This window comes from Urocampus carinirostris, chromosome 1, assembly GCF_059441175.1.
Source record: "Urocampus carinirostris isolate Australia breed hairy pipefish chromosome 1, RoL_Ucar_1.0, whole genome shotgun sequence".
NCBI lineage: Eukaryota > Metazoa > Chordata > Actinopteri > Syngnathiformes > Syngnathidae > Urocampus > Urocampus carinirostris.
Window position 1 is genome coordinate 676,484 of NC_142349.1, and position 26,849 is coordinate 703,332.

Sequence of the window (26,849 nt, forward strand, 5' to 3'; positions counted from 1 at the left end):
GATTGGAAATACATTGTTTGAAAAGAGGGACGTGAATAAGTATACCTTTGTCAGAGTGGATAGTGGCATATGGTGGACAGAGCACTGATGGATTATGTAGTGGTTAAGAAATGGATGTTAAGTAGATTGTTGGATGTGCATGTTTACAGAGGTGAAATGAGTGGTATGTCTGATCATTTTTATGTGGAAGGAAAACTGAGAATAGATGCATCGTGGAGGGCTAATTATAAGAAGAGTGTGAGAGAAGAGCTGAATGAGGCAGAAAAGGAAAGAGAGTTTAAAGAGAGGATAAGGGAAGAGTATGAGCGGGTTAGTAGAAGAGAAATGGGAGAGTGTGGAAAATTAAATGGAAGTGGTTTAAAGAGGCAGTGTTGAGGAGTGCAAAAGAAGTGTGTGGAATGAGAAAAGTTGGTCAAGGTATTAGGAAAGGAAGTGAATGGTGGAATGATGAGGTATCAGAGAATGTGACAGAAAAGAGACGTGCCTTGAGGAGTGGCTGCAAGATAAGACTGGCGATGCGTATGGAAGATATAAAGTGAAGAAAAAGTTGGTAAAACGGCAGTGGAAGCAGCTAAAAGGAAAACAAATGATGAATGGTGTCGAAAGATAGGAGTGAACTTTGAGGAAAGAAGAAAAGTGTTCTGAAAAGAAGTGAAAAGAGTAAGAAACAGTCTGGAAAGGAAGAGAAAGTGAAAGATAAGGATGGTAGATTGCTGGTTAGCGGTAGTGCAGTTAGGACGAGATGGGCAGAGTATTTTGAGGAGTTGCTAAATGTGGAGGATGGGAGAGAAGAGAGTCGAGGCGATCGATGGTATGGAAAGAATGCCCGTGTTGGGTGATTTAAATGTAAAGCCTGTGGAAACATGGGAGGTGCAAGAGGCAGTGAAAGAAATAAAAGGGGGGAAGCCACCTGGGTTGGATGGTTGTACAGCTGAATGCCTGAAAAAAGGTGGCACAGCTATGATTGACTGGTTAGTACGCTTGGTGAATGTATGCTTTTTAAGTGGTGTGGTTCCTGTTGATTGGTGTAGTGCATGTGTGGTGCCATTGTGCAATGGTAAAGGTGATAAGTATCAATGGAGCAATTCGAGAGGTATCAGTTTGTTGTCCGTGCCGGGTAAACTGTATGGAAGAGTCTTGATTAAGAGAGTGAGAGAAAGAACAAATGAGGTGGTGATGGAGGAGCAGAGTGGTTTCGGGAAAGGAAGAGGATGTGTGGATCAGGTGGTTGCAGTACGACAGGTGTGTGAGAAATATTTTGCAAAAGGTAAGGATGTTTATTTGGCTTTCATGGACTTGGAAAAGGTGTATGACAGAGTTGATAGAGAGGCGTTGTGGCAAGTGATGGTGTTGTATGGAGTGGGTGGAAAGTTGTTGGAAGCATTGAAGAGTTTTTATATGAACAGCAAAGCATGTGCAAGAGTAGGGAGTGAGACAAGTGAGTGGTTCCCTGTGTTGACTGGTGTGAGGCAGGGGTGTGTGATCTCACCATGGCTGTTTAATGTGTACATGGATGGTGTAGTGAGAGAGGTGAATGCAAGAGTATTTGGCAGAGGTGTAGACATGATGGACAAGAGTGGAACAGTGTGGCAGGTAAGTCAGTTGTTTGCAGATGACAGCGCTTGTGGCTGATTCTGAGGAAACATTGAGAAGGTTGGTAACGGGAGTTTGGAAGAGTATGTGATAGGCGCAAGTTATGTGTCAATGTTGGAAAGAGTAAGGTGATGAAGTGTTAACATGATGGAGTGGGTATGACGTTAGAAATCAGGTTGCATGGACAGATGCTGGAAGAAGTTGAAAGCTTTAGGTACTTGGGTTGTGATTTGGCTGCAGTTGGTGGAATGGAGTGTGAGGTATTGCACAGAGTGAATCAAGGAAGCAAGGTTTTGGGTGCTCTGAGGAGAGTGATGAACAACAAGAGTATGAGTATGGATGTTAAGAGGGGACTGTATGAGAGTGTGATTGTGCAGACTGTGTTGCATGGTGCAGAGACTTGGAGCCTGATCGCAGATTTAAGAAGGAAGTTGAATGTTTTTAAGATGAAGTGTTTGAGGACTACGTTAGGAGTGACAAGATTGGATAGACTGAGAAATGAAATTGTGAGAGACAGAACTGGAGTAGTCGTGGAAATGAGCAAGCGTGTTGATAAGAGAGTACTCGGTTGGTTTGGACACATGGAGAGGATGAATGAGGAGCGAATGTTCAGATTCACATTCAGATCTACTTTATTGTCATTCTAGTACACGTGTATACAGAACGAAATGTCGATACATCTGACCCGCACAGTTTCCTTGAATGTACAGATATAAATAAAATGTTGTATTGAGTTGGAGTATTGAGTACTAATAATATACTAAATAATTATGGCTATGTATAGTATTTTACAGTAGCGCAAAGAGTGCAAGAGGAGCAGCTAACCAGATGTGCAAAATGGGCAGTCAGGTAAACAAGTCAGGTAAACAGTAACAATAACACTGTAACAATACGCTGTAAGTACAATAGTGCAGAGAAACGGATGTGCAAGGAGTGGCTAGCTATAAAGAACTGCCAGTAGTGCAAAAAGTCAAACAAAACCAACAGATGTACAGATTAGCAGCAGTTTAGATTTACTATGTGTTTGATTGACCATTTAACAGTCTAATGGCCAGGGGGACAAGACTATTGTGGAACCTGGTGGTCCTGCACCGCACACTGCAGTACCTCTTCCCAGAGGCTAGCAGAGTGAACAGTCCATGATGGGGGTGAGAGGGGTCCCTGATAATGTTCTTAGCTTGGGATAGGCAGCGCTTCTGGCCAATGTCCTGAATGGAGGGGAGAGAAGTTCCGATGATTTTCTCTGCTGTCCTCGTCACCCTCCTCACACTACCCCAGTCGGAAGCGCTGCAGCCTCCACACCACACAGAGATACAGCTGGTCAGGATACTCTCTATGGTGCCCCTGTAGAATGTGATGAGGGAAGGTGGGGGCAGGTGGGCTCTCCTCATCCTCCGCAGGAAGTACAGGCGCTGCTGTGCCCTCTTAACCAGTGATGCAGTGTTCACGGACCAGGTGAGTTTGTTTGTGATGTGCACCCCTAGGAACTTGATGCTGCTGACAACCTCCACAGCCTTGTTGTTGATGAAAAGTGGGGCATGGTTCGGCTGGTTTTTCCTGTAGTCGACAATGATCTCTTTAGTTTTGTCAACATTCAGGACCAGGCTGTTGTCCCTGCACCAGCCCACCAACTGCTCCACCTCCTCTCTGTAGGCCAGGTCGTTGTCGTCCCTGATGAGGCCCACCACTGTCGTGACGTGGATGGATGGTGTTATGAGTGCACTGCAGGAAAGAGGTCTAAATATAATGGAAGATAGAGCTCTTGTTGGTAATAGAAAGGACTGGAGAGGTATTGTGAAAGGATAGTGGGATTGTGGACTCGTTCTTAAGGATGGGCTGGGCACCCGTATGATGCGGCAGGGGTAAGCCAGTGAAAGCTGTCGGGCCCTGCTGTTAAACAAAAGAGTGTTTCGTGTCACCCTGACCCGAGTGACAGGGCCGCTTTCTGGTGTCCCATTTCATCTGGAGGGACGAAAGCATGACCAACTTGGGTGCCGAGGTGCCTAACTTGTTTGGGTGTTTGGGCAATTGGGTTGGCCATGGTCCAATTTTTTTTTTTTTTTTTGCTATTTATTTCCCTTTTATTTTCTTCGTTATTGTATGTGTGTGTCTTGCTGTCGGTCACCCCTCTTGAGGCATATGACCAAGGTAGATAGAGATAGATAAAATGCTGAAAACTACAGTATTGCAGAACGTGCGTCCATATTTGACAGCCGACAGTCTCTGCGTCGAGCAGTTAGTTATGTGCTAGCGAGTAAAGGGGAAGACACATTTAACTGCTTCTGTGGAGAATGTACCATGCCTGTGTGCAATCATAAATTTGCGTAATTAGCCCCAAGTTGAATAATAGAATACATTTTCATTTTATTAACTCATTCAGTGCTATAACGTATAATTACGTTTTCAAAGGCAGTTTTTATTTATATTAAAAAAAAAAATTGTTTGGCGCATTTCATTAGTAAGTATTAAGCCCCTGGGAATGATTTCAGTCTGAATAACACCATAAGATGGCAAGAGCAGCTTTGTGTAGGCGGCTCAGTATAGAGAGTATAGCCATAGGGAAGCTGTGTGGTAAGAGAAGTGAATATATGTATACAAGTATAGTGTGTGTGTGTGTCATATATGTAAACATATATGAGGGCTGGGAATCGATAAAAATAATTTAACTAAACAATCTCGCGAATAACTTATTAATTCCAGATTTACTAATATAAAAAAATATGCATAGAAAAATAAGATTACATTTATTATTATGCCAAATGGTATAGGACTACACCAGGTACAGTAAACCTGCATACAGACTAATGACAAAGATAGCTTTCATAACAAAGATATTCAAGTACTTTATGTCAACATTGTTGAACTGTAAATTTGCTGTAAAGCTGTCAAATATTCTAACAAAAAATGCATACGAAGTAAAGGAAAAGACAAATCTTCCATAAACAAAATATTCAAGTTTCTTATGTAAACATTGTTGAACACCAGTCTCTTGCACCAAACTTATCTAAAGTTCTTTGACGAGGTCCGTTGTCTGACTGTACCACCGCACCGGGGTGCTTAGCTTTCAAGAGATACATCAGGGAAGAAGTGCTCCGATGGTAATGAAATTCAGCTTAGCAAAGCATACATATTTTGCCTTGTCAATATTCCCATCGAGCAATGTTATAAAGCAAAACTGTTTCTTTTCTTTTTCCATTGCTAGCATGCTACGCCGCGTTTGTCTCAGAAAACGTAAGTGACTCTTCGTTTGTTGGAGCAGTGCGGCTTGACACCCGGGGGCGTGCCCAGGGCGGAATTTTAATCGTTACGTTAATATATTTTCACGCGTTAAATTGAACAATTATAACACAACTCGTTAACGCGACATTCTTCCCAGCCTTAATATATATATATATATATATATATATATATATTACACACGTTTGTGAAAAGGTAAAGACTTAACGCTCAGAGCTTTTTTCTTTCTAAAAGGATGACAAAGTCCCTTTCTCATTGTCAGGGTGTTTCCAGTTACCTTTGTGTAGTTAGCATGTTCGACTGGCTGTGCCTCTTCATATTTTATTCTTTGAAAACAGTCACAGACTCTTGGCATAATAGGCAGATGCAGTTGTTTTGAATTTCTGTGAAAATAATATTACAATTTCCACTTGTCCTGGAAATGTTAGCCTTCACAGGCAACTTCCCCCCCCCCCCTTTTTTTTTTTTATTAACAGTCGCCATGTCAGAAATGGTGTGGGCTAAAATTCTGACGGAACGCAAAGGGCAATATGGCCGAAGGGCTCTGCCCTTATCTGGTGAAGTGGTAATTTTTTTTGTACAAATGTATTTTATACTGCAGTCAACATTACTGATGGGCCATATATTACTAGGTCTCAGACAGAGGAAACGCTTTCTCTAAAATTTGATCACAACCCCCTGTCCTATGCCTACACAGCTACAGAAATAGGCCTTAAAAATTAGTCAAAATAGCAAAAATTGGCTGGCTCTTCCCCTTTGAAAGAAATTTGTTATATGAATATGTTGTAAAAACTATAATTTTGGCCACTAGAATTCAGGTTGCTCAAAATTAAAGACAATATTATTACCATAAAGCAGCTAAGTGAAAAATCGTATTGAAACGTGTGCTCCAATTTTACACTAGTCACAAATGGAACATTCACATGCATTTTAAAATTAACTAAAATCTTACTTTGCTGAACTTTATGAGAGAGCCTTTTAGCTGAGCAATGAGCCTGCTCTACCTCCAAGTTGAGGCTGAGGTAATGCCGCGGTTTGAATACTGATTAAATTTCACCCATTACACCTGTGGCAGCACCCTCCTCCCACGTTTTAATGGCCTGCTCGCACACGATTTCAAGAAATACATTGCGTCAAAGGTTGTCAAACAATACTTTCAGCTGGGAAATTAAAAAGAAAACAACAACCCCAATGCTTCTGTAAAGTTGAGAATGAAGAAAAAGAATAATTCCAAATTGTACCTTCTTTCATGTCCGTCTGGATCGTTCTTTTCCATTTCTAAATTACTGAGACTCATCTCATCTCATTAGCCGTACCGCTTATCCTCATTAGGGTCGCGGGGGGCTGGAGCCCATCCCAGTCATCTTCGGGCAGTGGGCAGGGGACACCCTGAACTGGTTGCCAGCCAATCGCAGGGCACACAGGGACAGACAACTCATTCGCTCATTCACACCTAGGGACAATTTGGACCGGCCAATTCACCTGAAATGCATGTTTTTGGAACGTGGGAGGAAACCGGAGTGCCCGGAGGAAACCCATGCAAGCACGGGGAGAACATACAAACTCCGCACAGAAAGTCTGGAGCTGGATTTGAACCCACGACAGGTTCCCATGACATGAACTGTGCCGCACAAGCGCTAACCACTGCGCCGCCGTGCTGCCCAATTACGGCGGCGTAATTGGGCAGCACGGCGGCGCAGTGGTTAGCGCGTGTGCGGCACAGTTCTGAGGTTGTGGGAACCTCCTGAGTGGGTTCAAATCCAGCTACCGGTCTTGCTGTGCGGAGTTTGTATGTTCTCCCCGTGCATGCGTGGGTTTCCTCCGGGCACTTCGGTTTCCTCCCACATTCCAAAAACATGCATTTCAGGTGAATTGGCCGGTCCAAATTGTCCCTAGGTGGTGACTGAGCGAGTGAGTTGTCTGTCCCTGTGTGCCCTGCGATTGGCTGGCAACCAGTCCAGGGTGTCCCCTGCCCACTGACCGATGGTTGCTGGGATGGGCTCCAGCATCCCCGCGACCCTACTGAGGATAAGCGGTGCAGCTGATGAGATGAGAATTACTGAGACTTAAAAAGATTAAACATTCGCGTAGTTCACACGGATTTGCACATTATTAAAAAAAAAAAAAAAAAAAAAGCTTTCCTTTGCAGTGTGTTTTAAATGCAATGATTGAGGGTCAGTGTCAGGACTAGATGGAGCAAACAGAGAAGGAAACGAAAGGGTGAAAGGCTCCAGTTGACAAATGTTAAGGTTTTTGTAACAGGTGAATGACAACTCAAGACCCAAGAGTTTGACAATGATTCATTACGTGTAAGACCAAAAACAAAAAGGAAGAAAGAAAAAAAAAACAGTATGATATTTGGTTTTTGGTTGCTAACCACAGGGCCGTGGCCGAACAGAAAGAAAAAACTTCTTGATTGTTCCTTATACCGAATGTATTTGTGTATACCCACAGTTTTTTGGCCTGGAAAAACTGCAAAAGTTTGTGAGATTTTACTCTGGTAAATTACCATACTTAAGCTATGGTTGATCAGTCGACAAATGCCATTGACCGCTTTTGCTCAACATTAGACGAAACGGGAAATGAACCTGAATTGCAACAGAGAGCGCCATTGATGACACAGGAAAATGCATTAAGTTTAATTTTATCACAATATTTTAAATCACGGTATCACGTTGTCTTGCCTGTTTTTCTATCTTGAAGGCGCACTAGTCAATTGGCGTACATTTTGGCTGAACTTGTTCCCATAATGCTCCAATACAACATTGTAAAACGGTCCATGGTACAGAAAAAGTTGCGGAGCACTTGGTTTATTATGTACTGTTATTTGGCACTTTGATCATAATTTTTCTTTACATACATTTAACTGATTTTTAAAAGTTATAACTCCTTTTTTGTTGGCGAGCATTTTGATAATTTGATACATTTTAAGAATGGCAGTGGAAAACCGTGCTAAAACAGATCCTTTAGGCACATTATAATTGTTTGACAAACAAAGGTTTCTCAACTCAAACATATCAGCCACTCATATCTTTCTCTTCTTTTTACTAAAGGCAACTCGCCACTTTTTAAGCCTCAATGAAATGATCTGCATTTATATAGCGCTTTTCAAGTCAATGACTTCCCAAAGCGCTTTACAATGTGCTCCACATTTCCCAATAGCGGCCTTGTATTGCAGCCATGTAAGACGCTAACCTGCTTATTGGGGGTATTAGGGGTTCAGTGTCTTACCCAAGGACACTTCGACATGTAACACGGACGAGCCGGGATTCGAACTGGGATCCCTTGATCCCAAGACGAGCACTCTACCTCCTGAGCTACTGCCGCCCCAATAAACTAAAAGGGGTCAGTTCGAAAGCAAAACAAAAACAAGCACTGCAAGCACCAAAAAGGTCAGAGGGGAGAATTCTGCAAAGTTTTCTCAAAGCGAAGATTAATGACAGAAGGAGGGCAAGGCAAGCTTGGTGGGAAGTAGGGCAGGATGTGTTCACCTACACTGCTTTCCCATTTGAATCCAGGTGCAGCCCCCAGCCTCTCAAAAGTGGACGGCTCAGGGTCAGAGTCAGTTAAATCCTTTGAGGAGGAAAAAGACAGACATCCGCCTTTAAAACTAGATTAATTTTCAAAAACCTTAATATTTTGTGGAGGAGCACCCATTTTGGGTGTGAACACAACCACTGTTGAAACGATTTCAGTTCTGAAAGACATTTAAACCCTCAACAAAAATCATTCCTGATTGGAATGTTTGAGGTGCATGCTAAAGACATTTGGGTTTCGGATAAAAAAGTTTAGAACTTATGCATCTACATGTGTTTAATTTCTAGTAAATGAAATTACTCCTCAGCAGCATTTTAGGAAGTATTTGAATATTTTCATAACATTTTTAACATTTTTTGCCATGTACTTTCGAGGATGCATGATAAATGAGGTTAACATCCAGAGATTGATTACCTTCAATATTGAAGTCCTTTGCTCGGCTGGAAGATTTAGGGTTAGGGTTAACCCTCTGGTTTATTCATGGATGGCTTTGCATTTATCCCCTGTTGGTGGCTCACCGTGTTTTTTTTTTTGCCTGTTAGCCTCTTTTTAAATACTTGTCCTATGTTTTACGTTTACTGCATCAACCTGCATACAATGCCTAGGAATTTTCTACAATACTACGAAAACTTGGCTTAGCCCCTTAACATTCCTGTAAAATTCGCCTAAAATCCCAAACAAGACGTATCCAAGTAAATTGAATGTTGTCCTTGAACCATCTGGAGAAAATGGACTGTGTATCATTTCAAAAGAAACACACTAATCCTTTGTCCCAAAATGAAATAATCACCGCAAGTGCTACTCACATTAAGTAATCTGAGTTGGAACACACAAAAATTGAAAGTTTTTATTTTCGCCTCAATATCATCTTGCAATCAAATAACCGGTTTTGGCGTTTCCAAGTGTTCATTTGAAAGAGTTGAAAATGTTTCACATCTATTTCCAAATATCAATTAATGATTGTGCACACTTGCACGTAAATAATGGGAAAAAAATGAATCACTGGTGGCTTTAAGCATGCTTATTTTGGGGTCTAAATTAAATACATTACCTACATCTGCCATATCGTTCTTTTCAGAATTTTTCAATCATCATTGAATTGGTTACTAATGGCTTAAGATATCCGGAGCTAAAGAAGGAGATCCCCATTTCATCAATATAGGCCCTTATACGCAAATGCGGGCTGTGGAGTGTGAAAAAAGCCTGCTATTGGCTAAGAGTGGTGTCAATTAAAAGGTCAGAGGCTAACAGCCATATTGAAAATAATTATACGAGTTTTTATTTGTTATTGGAAATTGTGTGGTGAAAGAAGGATTGCAACAGAGAATGTCCAACGATGCAGAAATGCTTTCAGGCGGATTTCTTTATGTCTGCATTATCAAGCGTTTGAGTAAATATTTCACATGGTTGAAATCACTGGGTGGTCCTGGATGTAACGACTCCATCTTTTGCAAAGTATGATCTCATGAGCTGTCAACCAGGGGACTTAATAGTAAGCTACTCCGGCTTGATAGTTTGAGCATCTCGTTTCCAATGATGTGACAGGACGTATTTCAGTGACAAGTGACTTAGTGAAAATAAGACTTTGCTTTTCAACAGCCCGAAAGCAGGCCATGGAACATAAGGATTTATAACACAGGAAACCTCTTCAACTAATTAATACGTAAAAATATGACAACTGGCTTGCAAGGATGTTTGTGTTCCTCCGATGAAGTCACATCTCAGGATGACTGAGACAAGACATGCAGTTTATAAAATGCATCGTCTTAAAAAATAAGAATACTGTACACCATTCCTCCATCTATCATCTGCACCGCTTATCCTATAATCGGAGGAGGGCATCTGGAGCCCATCCTAGCTTACTTCAAGCAGCGGGCGTTTGAGATTCTTGTCATGTGGTCCTCTTTAATGTCAATTTATGTAGTAACTATTTATCGTGCACCAGAACCATACTCAAGTTGTCTTAGATAATTTCTCTGAACTGTTGTCTGACCGAGTAACCTATGCAGACAAAATAATATTTATGGGGGACTTTAACATTCATATGAACTCCCCACTCAGTTCACTTACTGTTGCGTTTCAGTCTCGTAACACATTTGGTTTTAATCAACTGATTGATTTGCCGACTAATTAAGATGAAAACACACTAGACTTGAGGAGTTTCAACCTAAAATGTGACGGTGTTACAGTGGACTACCGTTATTTCTAATCATTATTTAGTTACATTTGAGGTGTTGGCTAAATGTTGTATTAAAGAAACTAAAAGATTTCGCGGCTGCGATATTTGCACTGGCATAGTTTCTGAACTCTCTGATCTTCTTGTAAGAGTCGTTGCGTCGTTTCCTTTACATAAAGGCGCTAGTGACTCACTCATGAATGAGTTTAATGCTACCTTGTCTAGTCTCCTGGATTCTGTGGCGCCCCTACGGCTTACATCACGACATAAAAGACGCAGGCCTTGGTTTTCTGATGAAACTAGATCGCTTAAATGAGACTGCAGGAAATCTCAAGGGAAATGGCGCACTACCAAGCTTGAGGTTTTCCATCAAACCTGGTGTGACAGCTCGTTAAAGTATAGAGCAGCCCTTGCCTCTGCAAAATCAGCCCATTTTAGAAGGTTATTGCAGCACAAAAGAATAACCCCAAAATCCCTTTTCTCCACTTTAGCATCGCTAACGAGGCAACAGATTATTCTAGATAGTTCTACCCATTCAGCCCACAACTTTATGGTCTTCTTTAATAATAAGATTCAACGCATACACGAAGAAATTTCTAAAGACAATGTTAATACATCACATATTAAAGGTCTGAAATCTATAGATGTGCGACACGTTGGCTGTCCAGGGATTTTTTTCCCGATTTAGTGATCAGTCACTTGATAATCTTTAACAGGTGTTGAATACGGCCAAACCGAATACTTCCCTGTTTGACCCGCTTCGGGGTTTGCTGATTAAAGGTCTTTTTAGGTCCTTGGACCTCCAGTTCTAAATATCATAAACATATCACTCTCCTCAGGTGTAGTTCCAGCTGGTTTTAAGCCTACTGTTATTAGACCTACACTGAAACGACCCAACCATGATCCAGAAAGCTTATGTAATTACAGACCTGTGTCAAACCTACCGTTTCTTTCTAAAGTATTTGAAAAAGTTGTGGCACAGCAGCTGAATGAGTTTATATCTGAGAACAATCTTTCTGAATATATGCAATCAGGATTCAGGGCTAACCCCTCTACTGAGACAGCCCTGATTAAGGTAACCAATGATCTTCTACTGGCAATGGACTCAGACGCTTCATCACTCTTGCTACTGCTGGACCTTAGTGCTGCCTTTGACGCTGTGGACCATAATATCTTACTAGAACGGTTGGAAAAAATGGATTGGTCTCTCAGGAACCGTCCTCTTATGGTCCACATGCTACCTCTCAGATATGAGGCACTGTGTTAAATATGGTAAATGACAACTGAGCGCTTTAGTGTTACCCGTGGTATTCCGCAGTACTTGCCTCCTTCTTTTCAGCATTTACATGCTTCCATTAGGTGATGTTATTCGCAAGAATAATATCAGCTTCCATTGCTAAGCAGATGACACTCAAATATATCTTCCGATGGAAGAATCTGCCCCACCAAACTGTGGAAATTTGGAGGTCTGCCTCACTGAGATAAAGGAATGGATGTCACAACTTTTGGCACCTGAACTCTCAAAAGACCGACATGTAAGTTATTAGTCCATCTAAATGTTGTGAATTGTTCTCAAAAACTGCTCTGAACATTGACAAATGTAATATCATCTAGTGACTCGGTCAAAAATTTGGGTGTCCTATTCGACCCCGGTCTTTTGTTTCAAACACACGTTAAGAATATTCTTTTTTAAGCTGTCTCAGCCGAATGCAGAGATTATACTTCGTGCGTTTGTTACCTCCCGTGTTGATTACTGTAATGCACTACTCTCCGGTCTCCCGCAGACCAAAATCAAGAGCTTTCAGCTGGTACAAAATGCTGCAGTGAGAATTTTTAACTAAGACAAGAAAGTTTGATCACATTACTCTGATTTTAGCTAACCTGCATAAGCTCCCTGTTAGCTTAAGATGTTATTTTATGGTTCTGTTGGTAGTATACAAAATCATGCAGGGACTTGCTCCATCATATCTTTCAGATTTAATTTCCCCCTATGTTCCGGTCTGGAGCCTTCGCTCTGAAAATGCCGGTCTACTCGTGACCCCAAGAGCCAAGAAGAGATCCGCAGGTTGAAGAGCGTTCTCCATTCGGGTGCTGTGGAATGCTCTTCCCCCTAAGATTCGATCTGCAACCTCAGTGGAAATCTAAACTTAAAACACACTTCTATAGCTTATAAATAACCTAAATTTTATGTTGACAATATCGGAGTATTATTTGCCCTCATGTAGGTTTTAGATAAGGGGATGTTGTCAATAGTCTGTGGTTTGCAATAATCTGTGGTCTGTGCAGCCCTTTGAGAATCTGTGATTAAGGGCTATACAAATAAACATGACTTGACTTAACATGCGTAGATTAAGCGCTGCACTTTATTGGCGAATTCCAATGGCGTTTGAAGGAAGCGCAATATTCACTGCAGGTGTTAGCCCATCACGTGTAGGTGAATTTTTCAATGTTGACACAATGTGTGGCTGGGATGTCCCTCCGCACCATGTCTGGCTTAATGCATGAAGTAAGCCGATGTAATTTTAGAGAAAAGACAATACTTAATATTACATACTAAGCCTTTTTTTGTGGGATTTGAAATGAAATGATCTGCATTTATATAGCGCTTTTCAAGTCAATGACTTCCCAAAGCGCTTTACATTGTGCTTCACATTTCCCAATAGCGGCCGTGATCTGTGCAGCCATGTAAGGCGCTAACCTGCTTATTGGGGGTATTGGGGGTTCAGTGTCTTACCCAAGGACACTTCGGCATGTAACACGGACAAGCCGGGATTCGAACTGGGATCCCTTAATCCTAAAACGATCGCTCTACCTCCTGAGCTACTGCCGCCCTAATTGAAAGTATCTCAAGTTTATTGGGCTAAAGGAAGAAATCACAATTGACACAAAAATTAACACCCAAGTACCCTGAATGTACTTATCAAAATACATCTGATAATGGTTTTTTTTTTTTTTTATTCCATCCTCTCTTGGTCATCTTTTCTCAATTCTTGATCAAAGAGCAGCAGAGAGAGCAGAGCGAAATAGAGACTGATCAGATTGTCAGAGACAGACAGAGCGACAGAGATTAAAACCCTTGGTAGGCCTGATGCGACTCATGGGCCACAAGGTTGACATGTAGAGTCCACTCTTTTAAAATTTAGAGATGACCTCTCCTTGCCTACTAACACCAGAGCTGTGGTAGGAAAGGCCCAGCAATGACTCCACTTTATAAGAGTGCTCAGGGAAAAACAACGTTGAACAGAAGCTGCCGGAGTCCTTTTACAGAGCCACGGTGGAGAGTAAGGGCTGCAACATAAAAAAAAAATTAAAAATAAAATAAAAAATAAAAAAAACCTAATTGCGATTTTTCACACCAGCATTGAAGTTTCAATGCGATTGTAGAGTTTTCTGTGCTCGTTTTTTCCTTTACTTAATCATAAGGAGCAGTGATTCCCATGGAATTAAAAAATATTAAAAAATCCAAAATTCACGAAATATGATAAAGTGTGCATCTTCAAAAATACTCGTGAGAGAAATTTCCATTTATTTCACATAACATGAGCCAATTGTCAGTCATCTTGCTGCTAAGGGTAACTAAAACCTCAGAGTTGGGCAAGAAAAAGTGGTGAAATTGTGATTTTTAGTCACTTGAGTCTTCATAATTTGTATTCTTCCTTGCACTATACAATACAACAACATCAAATAATACACATTGTACCTTTGATGCAAGTTAAGTCCATGCAAATTACGGATTCAGTTTTTCCCTTTTCATATTTATACATTAATTCAAAATGTTTTTACTTATTTTGTGTTGCAAATTAAAGAAATGATGTTTTTCAGGAGGTTTTTCTTGTAGAAAACCCGATTTGGCCCAGTTTCACAAGAACCCTAGCTCTAGAGCAGTGATAAGAATTAAATGGACAGAACTATTTGAAGGCATTGGAGTATTTCCAACTGTTTTTAATTTTTTTTAATCTAGCATTTTTCATCAAATTCAAGCTTACCTTGTCTTTTATTAGGGGAAAGAGAGTTTTTTTTTTAAATTCTATAATATTTAGGGGTGCTTGAGTTGAATTTAAAACAGGCTGGTTGCGCCCATGTGTAAAAGTTCACTATCGATTGTGTAGAGCAGCGGTTCCCCAAAGTGAGCGCCACCCTGAAGAAGGGGGCTGTAGGGGGTGCGGGAGGTCAGTCAAAGTTCGAACGTTTGTTCAATGATTCGTACTCAACACGTGCAGCAGGACTAGTCAATGGACGACACAGCATGGACTACAAAATCAAAAGCTCATGTTTGTAATTTCTAGATTGTAATGTTCAGAATTTTATCTTTTAATAAAAACCGCATTCTGGCGGTCAATGTCATCTTGAGTTCAGGTCAACATGAAATTGGGGACTCGCCAGAACGCGCCGTGTTGAGCTGGTTAGGGTGGTGCATTCACTGAAATATATTGTTACGAATGTATACGACTTTGTACCTGTATGTTCATGTGACTACATGTGTGTGTGAATGTGTGTGCATATATGCGTGAGTTGTTTTGTGGGTGGGCGAGGGTGGCGTGCCTTAGATCACGTCCGCCATTTTCTGTGAGTAAATGGAAGAAAATGGATACATGAGAGGGTAAACTTACTTTTCATACCTTTAATTTGGTCGTTTTTCTCTTTGAGCACGCCTATTAATGAAATGTGAAAAAAGGCTGTATTTTACATGGTTTTATTTTTTTGTTCCAGGATAAAGTATGGCCTTGGTACAGCAAACAAAAAAAGAAGTGTCTGCAATATAGTGTGGAATCTGAAATATGGATGTCGCAGCACCACACAACCAACAGCAACCAATGTGTCTGCTGTGTAATCAAGCGTTTTAAAATGAAGCTATGAAACTTTCAAAGCTTTAGGAACATTTGAAGAAAATGCAGACAAAAACTTGGCATATTTTCAGTCACTCCGAGACAACATTCGGAAATGGAAAACCATCAGAAATATATTTGCCAGCGCTTCAGAACAATATACTGTCGGTTTGCGAGCGTCATACAACATTTCTTAGCTGATTAATAGATCTGGTAAGCCTCATACAATTGGAAACGAGCTTATTCTACCAGCAGTAAAAGAGGTTCTACGCACAGTTTTACGCAAGTCACCTGACCAAATTAGAAAAGCTATTCCTCTCAGTGATAATTCTGTTCAGAGAATAGGTAAAATGTCTGAAAATATTGAAGAAAGATTGTGTGACATGCTTAGGACAACAGAATTTAGTTTACAGTTAGATGAGTCCACTCTGCCAGGAAATAAATCTTTGCTTCTTGCTTATGTTCGTTTCATCAAAGATGAACGCTTGGTTCAAGTGCTGTTATTTGCGAGACAACTTGAAAAAGACACAAAAAGGGGAGTCAGTATTTTGTGTCGATGATGATTTTTTCTTCAAAGAGAAAGACATCCCACTTTCTAACATTCTTGCTTGTGCAACAAATGGGGCACCATCAATGGTAGGTTGTTATCGTGGCTTCATTAGTTTCTTGAAAAAAGCTGTACCTGCAGTACTTACACTGTGTAATCCACAGGCAGCATCTGGTCGCAAAAAAGCTGAGTGGTAGACTACACAAATCAATGAGTACCGTTATCACGGCAATAAATAAAATCAAGGCACATGCCCTCAATTCCTGACTGTTTCGACAGCTGTGCACTGATAATGATGACGAGTTTGAACGATTAGTGTTGCGCACAGAAGTTAGATGGCTGTCAAAGAGAAACTGCCTGAAACGTTTCTATTCACTGTTTTTTACAGTTGTTGAATTCTTCCAAGACTCCAATTCTGTTCTGTGTGCTAAACAAAGAAACATGAAGCATGGCATTGCTTATTTGGCAGATATATTCACAAAGTTCAATAAAGTTAATTTGCAGCTGCAAAGAAATGAGGCTAACCTAATTAAAGGTAAATCAGCTATCTCCACCTTCCCGGCCAAGTTACAGTTGTTTAAACGAAACAAAGCTCGCCATGTACTCCACCAGTTCCCAAGCCTATCTGAATAGGATAAGGAAAAAGCCATACCAGACAATGACCTTCAAGTGCAATGTACACACCTGGATGAACTGCACAGAGACATGTATGAGACATTTGAGGACATTTCATTGCTTGAAGTACCAAACTCGGTGATCAATCCATTCCTAAATGCCGACGGTGCAGAAACTGGAGTGGCAGAGGAAGAACTGATTTCAATTCAAAATTACATTGAGCTAAAAGGACGCTATGAATTTACTTGGGAGCCGAGGGGCCACCAGCCTGCAAAAGTTTAGGAACCATTGGTGTAGAGCAGGGGTCAGCAACCTTTTTGGTGTGGAGAGCCACTTTCAAATTTCTTTGTAAATCAGTCTGCCACACCAAGATTAATGACACGCACAACATTTTTTCAATATCCAACAGAGCTGTAATTTTACACCAGTCCATATATACAACATGGATATACATTTTAATCGTATAACTCAGTGTTTTTCAACCCTTTTTGAACAAAGGTACACTTTTATTCATAATAAAGTTCCGAGGCACAGCGTCGGTCGAAAATGTTTGAAAACGAAGTTATGTCAAATATTTCACTGTACTACCTCATAAGCAGATAATTGGTATATAAAAAGAAAATAATAACTAAAATAAAAATGATGTGCTTTATGATGTTTTACAGTGCAATCTAAAACCCTTTTGTTAAACAAATTAAGTTATTAAATGTACTGTGCTACCTCAAGAGCAGATAATTAGTACATAAAAAGTATATAAAAAATCTACTGCCACCTACTGATATGGATGACTATTACAGTTCCCTGTCTGAAGATTGCAAAAATACTGAATAATTGCCTGATTTTTTTTTTTAAAGATAAAATTGGGCAAATTCCAGCGGCACACTAGACAAGGTCTCACGGTACACTGGTTGAAAAACAGTGGTATAACCAATTCATCTTCCACTATTCTTGGTCATCAATCAACTAAAAAATGAATGTGAATAACAAGTGGAAAGGGCTGCGACCATCCATGACTTCAACTTTTTGCCACAAGAATTTATCATCCTTCATTAACAATGAACTACAATCAAAGAACAATTGCTATGGACAGCTACCATACCATTCATCAATGATATCCTGTTGCAGAAAATATCAAAACTTGAAATAACAGCAGCAAAGCATAAGACACGAGCGCGCACAGACACATACACACGGGTTCTGTAAAATATTCGCCATCAGTAAATGGTATTTTTTTGTTGTTGTTGTTCTATTCCCCCCTTCCTTAAGTCATTTTGTGCATAATTTTACATAATATTTGGTCATGTTGGGATTAAAGGAGCAAAAACAACCTGAAGAGCCGTTTAGGACCCGAAAGAGCCGGTTCCTTTTAGTGAGTAGAGCCGAAGAAGCCAGTTCTCAACAAACTCTACTAACTTTACTCAACTTCATTCTACTTCGACTCGACTTCAAAATACCGCATTTAGGACACAACCTCAGTGTAACCCGTGTATTTTTACCTTCATGCACTGTAACTTTGACTTAAGTCGCTTCTTAATTAGGAATTTTGAGCCCTCATTTTTGTGCACTGGCTAGATTTTCTTGTGCCCTGAGAATGTGCGAACAGTGCGCAATTGCGCACGCGCGCAGCTTAGAGGGAACACTGCCGAAGAGTGAAAATGTCAATGGCTGGGGTTTCCACATCTACTGTAGCTGAGATTTTGGATTTAATCGGGTACTCTTGTAAAGGCTGTTATTCAATCTATTCATCATCTGAACCGCATATCCTCAGTAGGGTAGCGGGGGCACTGGAGCCCATCCCAGCTAACTCCGGGCAGTGGGCAGAGGACACCCTAAACTGGTTGCCAGCCAATTGCAGGGCACACAGAGACAGACAACTCACTCGCTCATTCACACCTAGAGACAATTTGGACCGGCTGATTAACCTGACAAGCATGTTTTTGGGAATGTGGGAGGAAACCGGAGTGCCCGGAGGAAACCCACGCAAGCAAGGGAAGAACATGAAAACTCAACACAGGAAGGTTCGATCTCATGACCTAAGAACTGTGCCGCACACGCGCTAATCACTGCGCTGCCAAGCTGACTGTTATTGAATCAATTTCAGATCAATATAAAATATTCATATCAAATTGGGACAATTCCAGTCAAAGTATAATCAATATATTCATGGTAGGACTCTAAAGGTTCAGCCAAACATAGCAGCTAATTTATATCCACAATGAGGTCTAAAAGGGATCTATCAATCAGCTGGTGGAACAGTGACAGTATAGCACAGATGGCAGCACATGTCAGAATAATGAAAGTGTCAAGCTTAGTGTGTTTGTGACTAACAGACACAACAAAAAAGTTTGTCCCGTTTTGTTTGTGTTTTACTGACCTTGTCAGAAGGGTCCCTCAAGGCACTGAGATCCTCATCATCCTCATCAAGGATTTTTAGGGGCCTTTTAGGAGTCTTCTTTCCTTTGGACTCTCCTTTACCTTCAGAGTTCTTTAAATATACATCTCACAATTAGACCATTTACTTTAGCGCATTATAAAGTAAACATTATTCGGACATTTTTAATTAAGAAAAAAAATGGCATTGGAATTAACCCATACAAAAGAAAGTCACCAAACAGTGCTGGTTCCGTTATGTCAATTGAAAGGAGCAGGACGGAATTTGGAACTTTTTTCCTAATTTCTGCCAATCTCCTGGCTTTTGTTATTAGTGCAGCCTTAGTCAGCTCCCTCATGATACACGTGCAAGTTGCGGTCGTATAAACCTTTTTTTAATCTTTCTAAGGGTTCGAAGAAGGCCTTTCCACTATCAACATTTTACATTTCACACATACAAATAGAAAAAAAAATACCTGCTCCAAACAGGTTTGCTTAGAGTAAGATGAAACCAGATAGGCACATGGGATAATACGGAATACACATGTTTAAAGCTCTGTTGGGCATTGTTAACAAAAGCTAAAGAGAAAAGGTATTTACCTTTTAACGTTTTTAAGGACTCCTTAAACGACGCAACCAAGATTTTAATAATTTGGTTTTCATATTGCTTTCTCAATTACTTATTAAACAACCAGAAGCTTCAGTAGCCGGTGACTGAGGACTATGAAATTCAAAGCGGCAAGAAGGAGCCTGAAGAATAAATAATCCCATGCTAAATAAAACACAAAGGGGAAAGAAATCATGGTGGCAAAACATGAAATCATCTTAATTAGTCCAATAAAAAAACAGCAGACCGGATAATTGGTCACTTGGAGCCACGCTACATTATTAAATCACCAGAGACAACTTGCTAAAATATTTCAAGCACTTATGTTCCCCGTTGTCATATTTATAGTTTCTAAAGTAGTATGCAGCAGCACAATTTGGTCGTGTCTCTCTTAAAGTCTACGCAATTTGTGCCAGGCATCTGAGGGCTCGCCCACTGCCAGTTGCAAGGCTCAGGATCTGTATTCTGCGCTGTTGTCATTCTATGCAAACCCAAACTTTAATGAGCACTGTGTTTTTTTCACATATTTTTTGTGGTTGCACTTCTGCATGTGTTTGTTCTTGAATGTGGATTTAATAAAGATTTGGAGCACAAATTAAAATCTGCAAACAAGTGTTCTAAATGTCATTACGTGCTTCTTTTTTGTACAATCATAAATAAGATGCTCAAATATTCATATTTTTATATTTGTACTCTTTTGGCGAATCACAACAGGCACAAACGTAATATTTATTTTGTAATAAGTTGATCTATTTATTGATGAAATAGAGTCTACAACACTACATGTTTACTGGACCTGTATAACGTTATTGTGAACAAAGACACAATTAAAAATGTTTGGATTCTCTCTGTGTTATTTCCCCACTAATTATAATAATATTAGATATAAAAAAGGTTATTAGTGATCGGTATCAGTCTTAATCGGCACTGGTAACGGTTACCGTGTATACCTACAACACACTATATTTACAATATTGTATCCAGATCAAAAGTGAATGATTGTGTATCTGTTTAGAAGTGTGAAGTGACAATTCTAATACCTGTTCTTTGCCTTTTCCTTTTTTAAGGAAGTCTTCAACTGCATCAACAGCTTGCTGAAAGCGCTTGCCTTTATTTATTTTGATCATCTCCTCTTTGTGAGCATGATAGGGCTTCAGCTGCTCTACTTTGATCCAAGCACTGAAAGAGAAATATGATTGATCAATTCCTGTTAGTTGGAGACATATGAGCAAGTTATAGCAAAATACAATTACAGGACTGTCTCAGAAAATAAGAATATTGTGATAAAGTTCTTTATTTTCTGTAATGCAATTAAAAAAACAAAAATGTCATACATTCTGGATTTATTACACATCAACTGAACTATTTCAAGCCTTTTATTATTTGAATATTGCTGATTTTGGCTTACAGCTGAAAAAAACTCAAAAATCCTATCTCAAAATATTAGAATACTTCCTCAGACCAAGTAAAAAAATAATTTTATAACAGCAAAACTAAATCAAACATTTGAAAATGTCCATTGATGCACTCAGTACTTGGTTGGGAATCCTTTTGCACGGATTACTGCATCAATCCGGCGTGGCATGGAGGCAATCAGCCTGTGGCATTGCTGAGGTGTTATTGATGCCCAGGATGCTTCGATAGCGGCCTTCAGCTCATTTGCATTTGTAGGTCTGGTGTCTTTCATCTTCTTCTTAACTATACCCCTCAAATTATTGATGGGGTTCAGGTCAGGGGAATTAGCAGGCCAATCAAGGACAGTGATGCCATGGTCAGTGCACCAGTTATTGGTGGTTTTGGCACTGTGGGCAGGTGCCAGATCATGTTGGAAAATGAAATCCTCATCTCCATAGAGCTTTTCAGCAGATGGAAGCATGTAGTGCTCTAAAATCTCTTGGTACACAGTTGCATTTACTCTGGACTTGATGAAACACAGTGGACCAACACCAGCAGCTGACATGGCTCCCCAAACCATTGCTGACTGTGGGAACTTCACACTGGATTTCAAGCAACTTGGATTTTGCTCTTCTCCAGCCTTTCTCCAGACTCTGGCGCCTTGACTTCCAAATGAAATGCAAAACTTGCTTTCGTCTGAAAAGAGGACTTTGGACCACTCTGCAACTGTCCAGTGCTTCTTCTCCATAGCCCAAGTCAGACGCTTCTTCCGTTGTCTTGAGTTCAGAAGTGGCTTGACCATGGGAATACGGCTATTGTAGCCCATTTCCCGGACACGTCTATGAACTGTGGCTTTTGATACCTGGACTCCAGCTTCAGCCCACTGTCTTTGAAGCTCCCCCAAATTCTGGAAGCGGCTCTTCTTCACAATTTTGTTAAGGCTGCGGTCATCTCTCTTGGTTGTGCAGCGTTTCCGGCCACATTTTTCCCTTCCAACAGACTTTTTGTGGATATGCTTTGAAACTGCACTCTGTGAACAGCCTGCTCTTTGAGAAATTTCTTTTTGTGTCTTACCCTCCTGATGGAGGGTATCAATGATGGTCCTCTGGACAGCAGACAGATCAGCAGTCTTCCCCGTACTTGTGATTTAGTTTACTGAACCAAGCTGAGTGTTTTTAAGGCTCAGGAAACCCTCGCAAGGTGTTTCGAGTTAATTAGATGATTCAGGTGATTAGTTGAATAGCCTACTTGTATACTTTTTCATGATATTCTAATATTTTGAGATAGGATTTTTGAGTTTTCTTAAGCTGTAGGCCAAATTCAGCAATATTAAAATAATAAAAGGCTTGAAATAGTTCAGTTGATGTGTAATGAATCCAGAATGTATGACATTTTTGTTTTTTTAATTGCATTACAGAAAATAAAGAACTTTATCACAATATTCTAATTTTCTGAGACAGCCCTGTATATAGTAAAGATACTTACTGGTCTTCAGTACCAAAGAATTTCACAAAATGGCATTTCTTTCCCCTTGGCTTTTTAAGATCCTTGGGCGGGCTTACAATCTAAATTGAAAATAAATGTTACGAAGAAAACCACGTGACAATCGTCCATTTTAGTCATTTATTAAGATGTGAGTTTTTGCCCATCTGTTACCTTCCCGGGCCACGGCGGATATCGGCCAAGTTTTCCCCTGAAATGTAAGATTAGAAATATTTAAAACAAATCTTATGCAATGTATCGCAAGTCGAGGCGCGAACCAGCGACCTCCCAGTCTCAAAGCGGGCACACTACCATCTAGGCTACTGAGCTGGTACGTATAATGGCGGCGCCCTCTGGCTGCGGCTGCATCGACTCGCTACAACGGGTCAGGTGTAACGACATTTCGTTCTGTGTACATTGTTACAAAGAATGACAATACAAAGGAAATTATTATTATTATAAAAAGTAGTCCAAGTCATATTAAGAGAAATGTGATCAAAAAATATGCCGTACGAGATTTTTGGGAATATTTTAGTTAGATCAAATTGGTTATTGATCTCATTTTCAACCATGGACTATTGCAGTGATTGTTTAAGTCATGTAATAACAAGGTTTGCCCAAATTCATCTAATTGAATTGCAGAATGTCACAAAATACTCTACAATGTTATCGTTGGGGTCAGTGAGATGTGTTTACGATTTACAAAGTCTAATGTTTTTGAATTAATAATTTGATTTTGATAACAAAACATCTGGATGGCATTGATTCAATTAGAAAACAACAACCACAAATGCAGCTCATAGCCTTCTATCTAGGTCAGTGTTTTTCAACTGGTGGGTCGGAATCAAAAAGTGAATCACAGGCCAAAATGAATTTAAGAAGACGACAAAATACGAGGGTTAATTACACAGTAAATGGCGATATGCCCTGCTCGGTCAATCTTTTTTTCCTGTTCACTCAATCGGCACTGCCCCAAGTCTGTTTGAAACCAAATCTCATTTTATAGTCATTTCATTGGTTTTATTCCCATTTTCAGCCCATAATAATGGTTCCCAAGAAACTTGTTGATAAGGGGAAACTAGTGGAAAACTGTGACAACAAGGAACGAGTTGAAAGAAATAATTGTGAAATACAAAAATATTGCAGGAATGTTTGCTATTAAAGCATAGCTTGAAGGTACAGTATAAGGTTTAAAAATGTTATTTTATTAGCTTGTTTACCATTATATTGATTGTATCTTTATCCAGAGTACCCACAGCTTAAGATAAGTTGAATTCAAGACTTTTTAAAAGACTTCTAATACCTTTAGAAGTCAAATTTAAGATTAATTAAAAACAATAAAATAAACATACAAAACACACCCAAAAAAAACTTTCTTGCACACAATTCAGCGTGCCTCGTACACATTACTTGGTACAGCTTTTAGCCATGGCGAACAACCTTCGTCGGACAGCCACTTCTTATTAAGGCAGGGGTCGGGAACCTTTTTGACTCAAAGAGCCATAAAAGCAAAAAATATTAATTTTATTTTGGGAAAGAGCCACACCATATATTATGAGACAAATTTACTAAATTGCTAAACCCGCGCCCCAGACAAAAGCTTAGTCTTCAGCACATTCATTTTTGATGATTTGATAAAAATTATGAAAAGAGAATAATGCCAGAGCCCCTGTCCCAAAATCAACAAACATACCACTTTAAACTTGTCTCTTTCTTGCAATGACTCAAGATCGTTTAAACTCCTTTTGACCCTTTTTTATCATACATATTGGTTTCAAAACCAGATGTAAGCATTTATTTTGTAAAAACGTCACAACATTCTGAGAATAGGGAGTCTTATGTGCTTACCTTTGGCGAGAGATGGGAAGGAGTGCTTGTACTTTTTGCATAGCTCCACCCATCCCTCCCACTCACCCAATCAAATGACTAAGTTCTCTTCCGGTGTTTTGGCGTATTTACAGTTCTGTGGATTCATCATAAGGTATCTGAACACAGATTACATAGTGAACTTTTATATAAAGGATTCTTTAGCGTTGTACAGCTAAAACAAGTTTTTTTTTCCCCATTTTTTGTGTAACACCTTGACTGTAAATTGTAGTGAAAAACGTGCCATATACTGGACTGTCTCAGAAAATTAGAATATTGTGATAAAGTTCTTTATTTTCTGTAATGCAATTAAAAAAACAAAAATGTCATACATTCTGGATTCATTACACATCAACTGAACTATTTCAAGCCTTTTATTATTTGAATATTGCTGAATTTGGCTTACAGCTTAGGAAAACTCAAAAATCCTATCTCAAAATATTAGAATATCATGAAAAAGTATACAAGTAGGCTATTCAACTAATCACCTGAATCATCTAATTAACTCGAAACACCTTGCGAGGGTTTCCTGAGCCTTAAAAACACTCAGCTTGGTTCAGTAAACTAAATCACAAGTATGGGGAAGACTGCTGATCTGTCTGCTGTCCAGAGGACCATCATTGATACCCTCTTGATGGAGGGTAAGACACAAAAAGAAATTTCTCAAAGAGCAGGCTGTTCACAGAGTGCAGTTTCAAAGCATATCCACAAAAAGTCTGTTGGAAGGGAAAAATGTGGCCGGAAACGCTGCACAACCAAGGGAGATGACCGCATCCTTAACAAAATTGTGAAGAAGAGCCGCTTCCAGAATTTGGGGGAGCTTCAAAGACAGTGGGCTGAAGCTGGAGTCCAGGTATCAAAAGCCACAGTTCACAGACGTGTCCGGGAAATGGGCTACAATAACCGTATTCCCATGGTCAAGCCACTTCTGAACTCAAGACAACGGAAGAAGCGTCTGACTTGGGCTATGGAGAAGAAGCACTGGACAGTTGCAGAGTGGTCCAAAGTCCTCTTTTCAGACGAAAGCAAGTTTTGCATTTCATTTGGAAGTCAAGGCGCCAGAGTCTGGAGAAAGGCTGGAGAGGAGCAAAATCCAAGTTGCTTGAAATCCAGTGTGAAGTTCCCACAGTCAGCAATGGTTTGGGGAGCCATGTCAGCTGCTGGTGTTGGTCCACTGTGTTTCATCAAGTCCAGAGTAAATGCAACTGTGTACCAAGAGATTTTAGAGCACTACATGCTTCCATCTGCTGAAAAGCTCTATGGAGATGAGGATTTCATTTTCCAGCATGATCTGGCACCTGCCCACAGTGCCAAAACCACCAGTAACTGGTGCACTGACCATGGCATCACTGTCCTTGATTGGCCTGCTAATTCCCCTGACCTGAACCCCATCGAGAATTTGTGGGGTATAGTTAAGAAGAAGATGAAAGACACCAGACCTACAAATGCAAATGAGCCAAGGCCGCTATCGAAGCATCCTGGGCATCAATAACACCTCAGCAATGCCACAGGCCGATTGCCTCCATGCCACGCCGGATTGATGCAGTAATCCGTGCAAAAGGATTCCCAACCAAGTACTGAGTGCATCAATGGACATTTTCAAATGTTTGATTTAGTTTTGCTGTTATAAAATTATTTTTTTACTTGGTCTGAGAAAGTATTCTAATATTTTGAGATAGGATTTTTGAGTTTTTTTCAGCTGTAAGCCAAAATCAGCAATATTCAAATAATAAAAGGCTTGAAATAGTTCAGTTGATGTGTAATGAATCCAGAATGTATGACATTTTTGTTTTTTTAATTGCATTACAGAAAATAAAGAACTTTATCACAATATTCTAATTTTCTGAGACAGTCCAGTATATACTGCGAAGTAATCATTCGTCAGTAAGTTTTGGTTTGGCATTGCGTGTAACTTAATAGGTAAGACAAATCAAGTTTTGGACAAGATGGAGAAATTTTGCATGCAATCAAATCTGTCTCTGAGCCACAGATACTCGTAGAAAGAGCCATATATGGCTCGCGAGCCATAGGTTCCCGACCCCTGTATTAAGGTAACACTTTCCCACGGTGCAATGTAAAGGTCTCTGTCCAAATAAACAATGTGTATGGTGGGTTAACTTGTGGCATGCATTTGCTCTAAAAGGCCCAACTAATACCACAAGAACCACCATTTTGATAGTTGCAATATTGTGGTCACGCGATGTTGCCACGAAAGTATTTCGTTAAACCAGACCATTTTAGTGCCACTAATCTAGGCGATATACTCAAAGAACCCTAACGTCTCCGTGACAAAACAATCGAGGACGCCCTATTTCTTGTTGTTTCACTAAAAACTGCAGAAGTCTACACTGTGTTAGGATCATTCTCGATGAGAAGAGCAAACAAGCGATACCATACCAAGCTAGCGTTTCGAGCAGCTTCGCAAGTGTATCCAATACAAAGTAATAAAAATGTGCCCGAAAATTATTGTAAACGTAAGCATAATGCAAAACGTTTTGAATCGGACAAGTCGATAAATAAATCCAATTTACAAGGGGGACGTCTTCGAGCTAATCTAGATTTCCACTTAAGCAAATTTGGCATTAACGCCCGTCTTCA

General features: G+C 40.1%; 1 protein-coding gene across 3 annotated transcripts in view; it reads right to left on the bottom strand.

The window, feature by feature from the left end:
* glyr1 (glyoxylate reductase 1 homolog (Arabidopsis)) overlaps positions 1 to 26,849 on the bottom strand; it is a 43,316-nt gene that overhangs the window by 15,976 nt on the left and 491 nt on the right. Inside the window, exons 2-6 of one of the 3 annotated variants that reach the window (XM_088330627.1) lie at positions 22,560 to 22,596; positions 22,389 to 22,468; positions 20,549 to 20,687; positions 18,906 to 19,016; positions 8,326 to 8,403 (exon numbers count right to left, since the gene is read on the bottom strand). In XM_088330627.1, the coding sequence (XP_088186753.1) occupies positions 8,326 to 8,403; positions 18,906 to 19,016; positions 20,549 to 20,687; positions 22,389 to 22,468; positions 22,560 to 22,596 (445 nt within the window). The remainder of the gene's footprint in view (positions 1 to 8,325; positions 8,404 to 18,905; positions 19,017 to 20,548; positions 20,688 to 22,388; positions 22,469 to 22,559; positions 22,597 to 26,849) is intronic. The other 2 variants (XM_088330713.1, XM_088330799.1) reach the window with 2 other exon arrangements.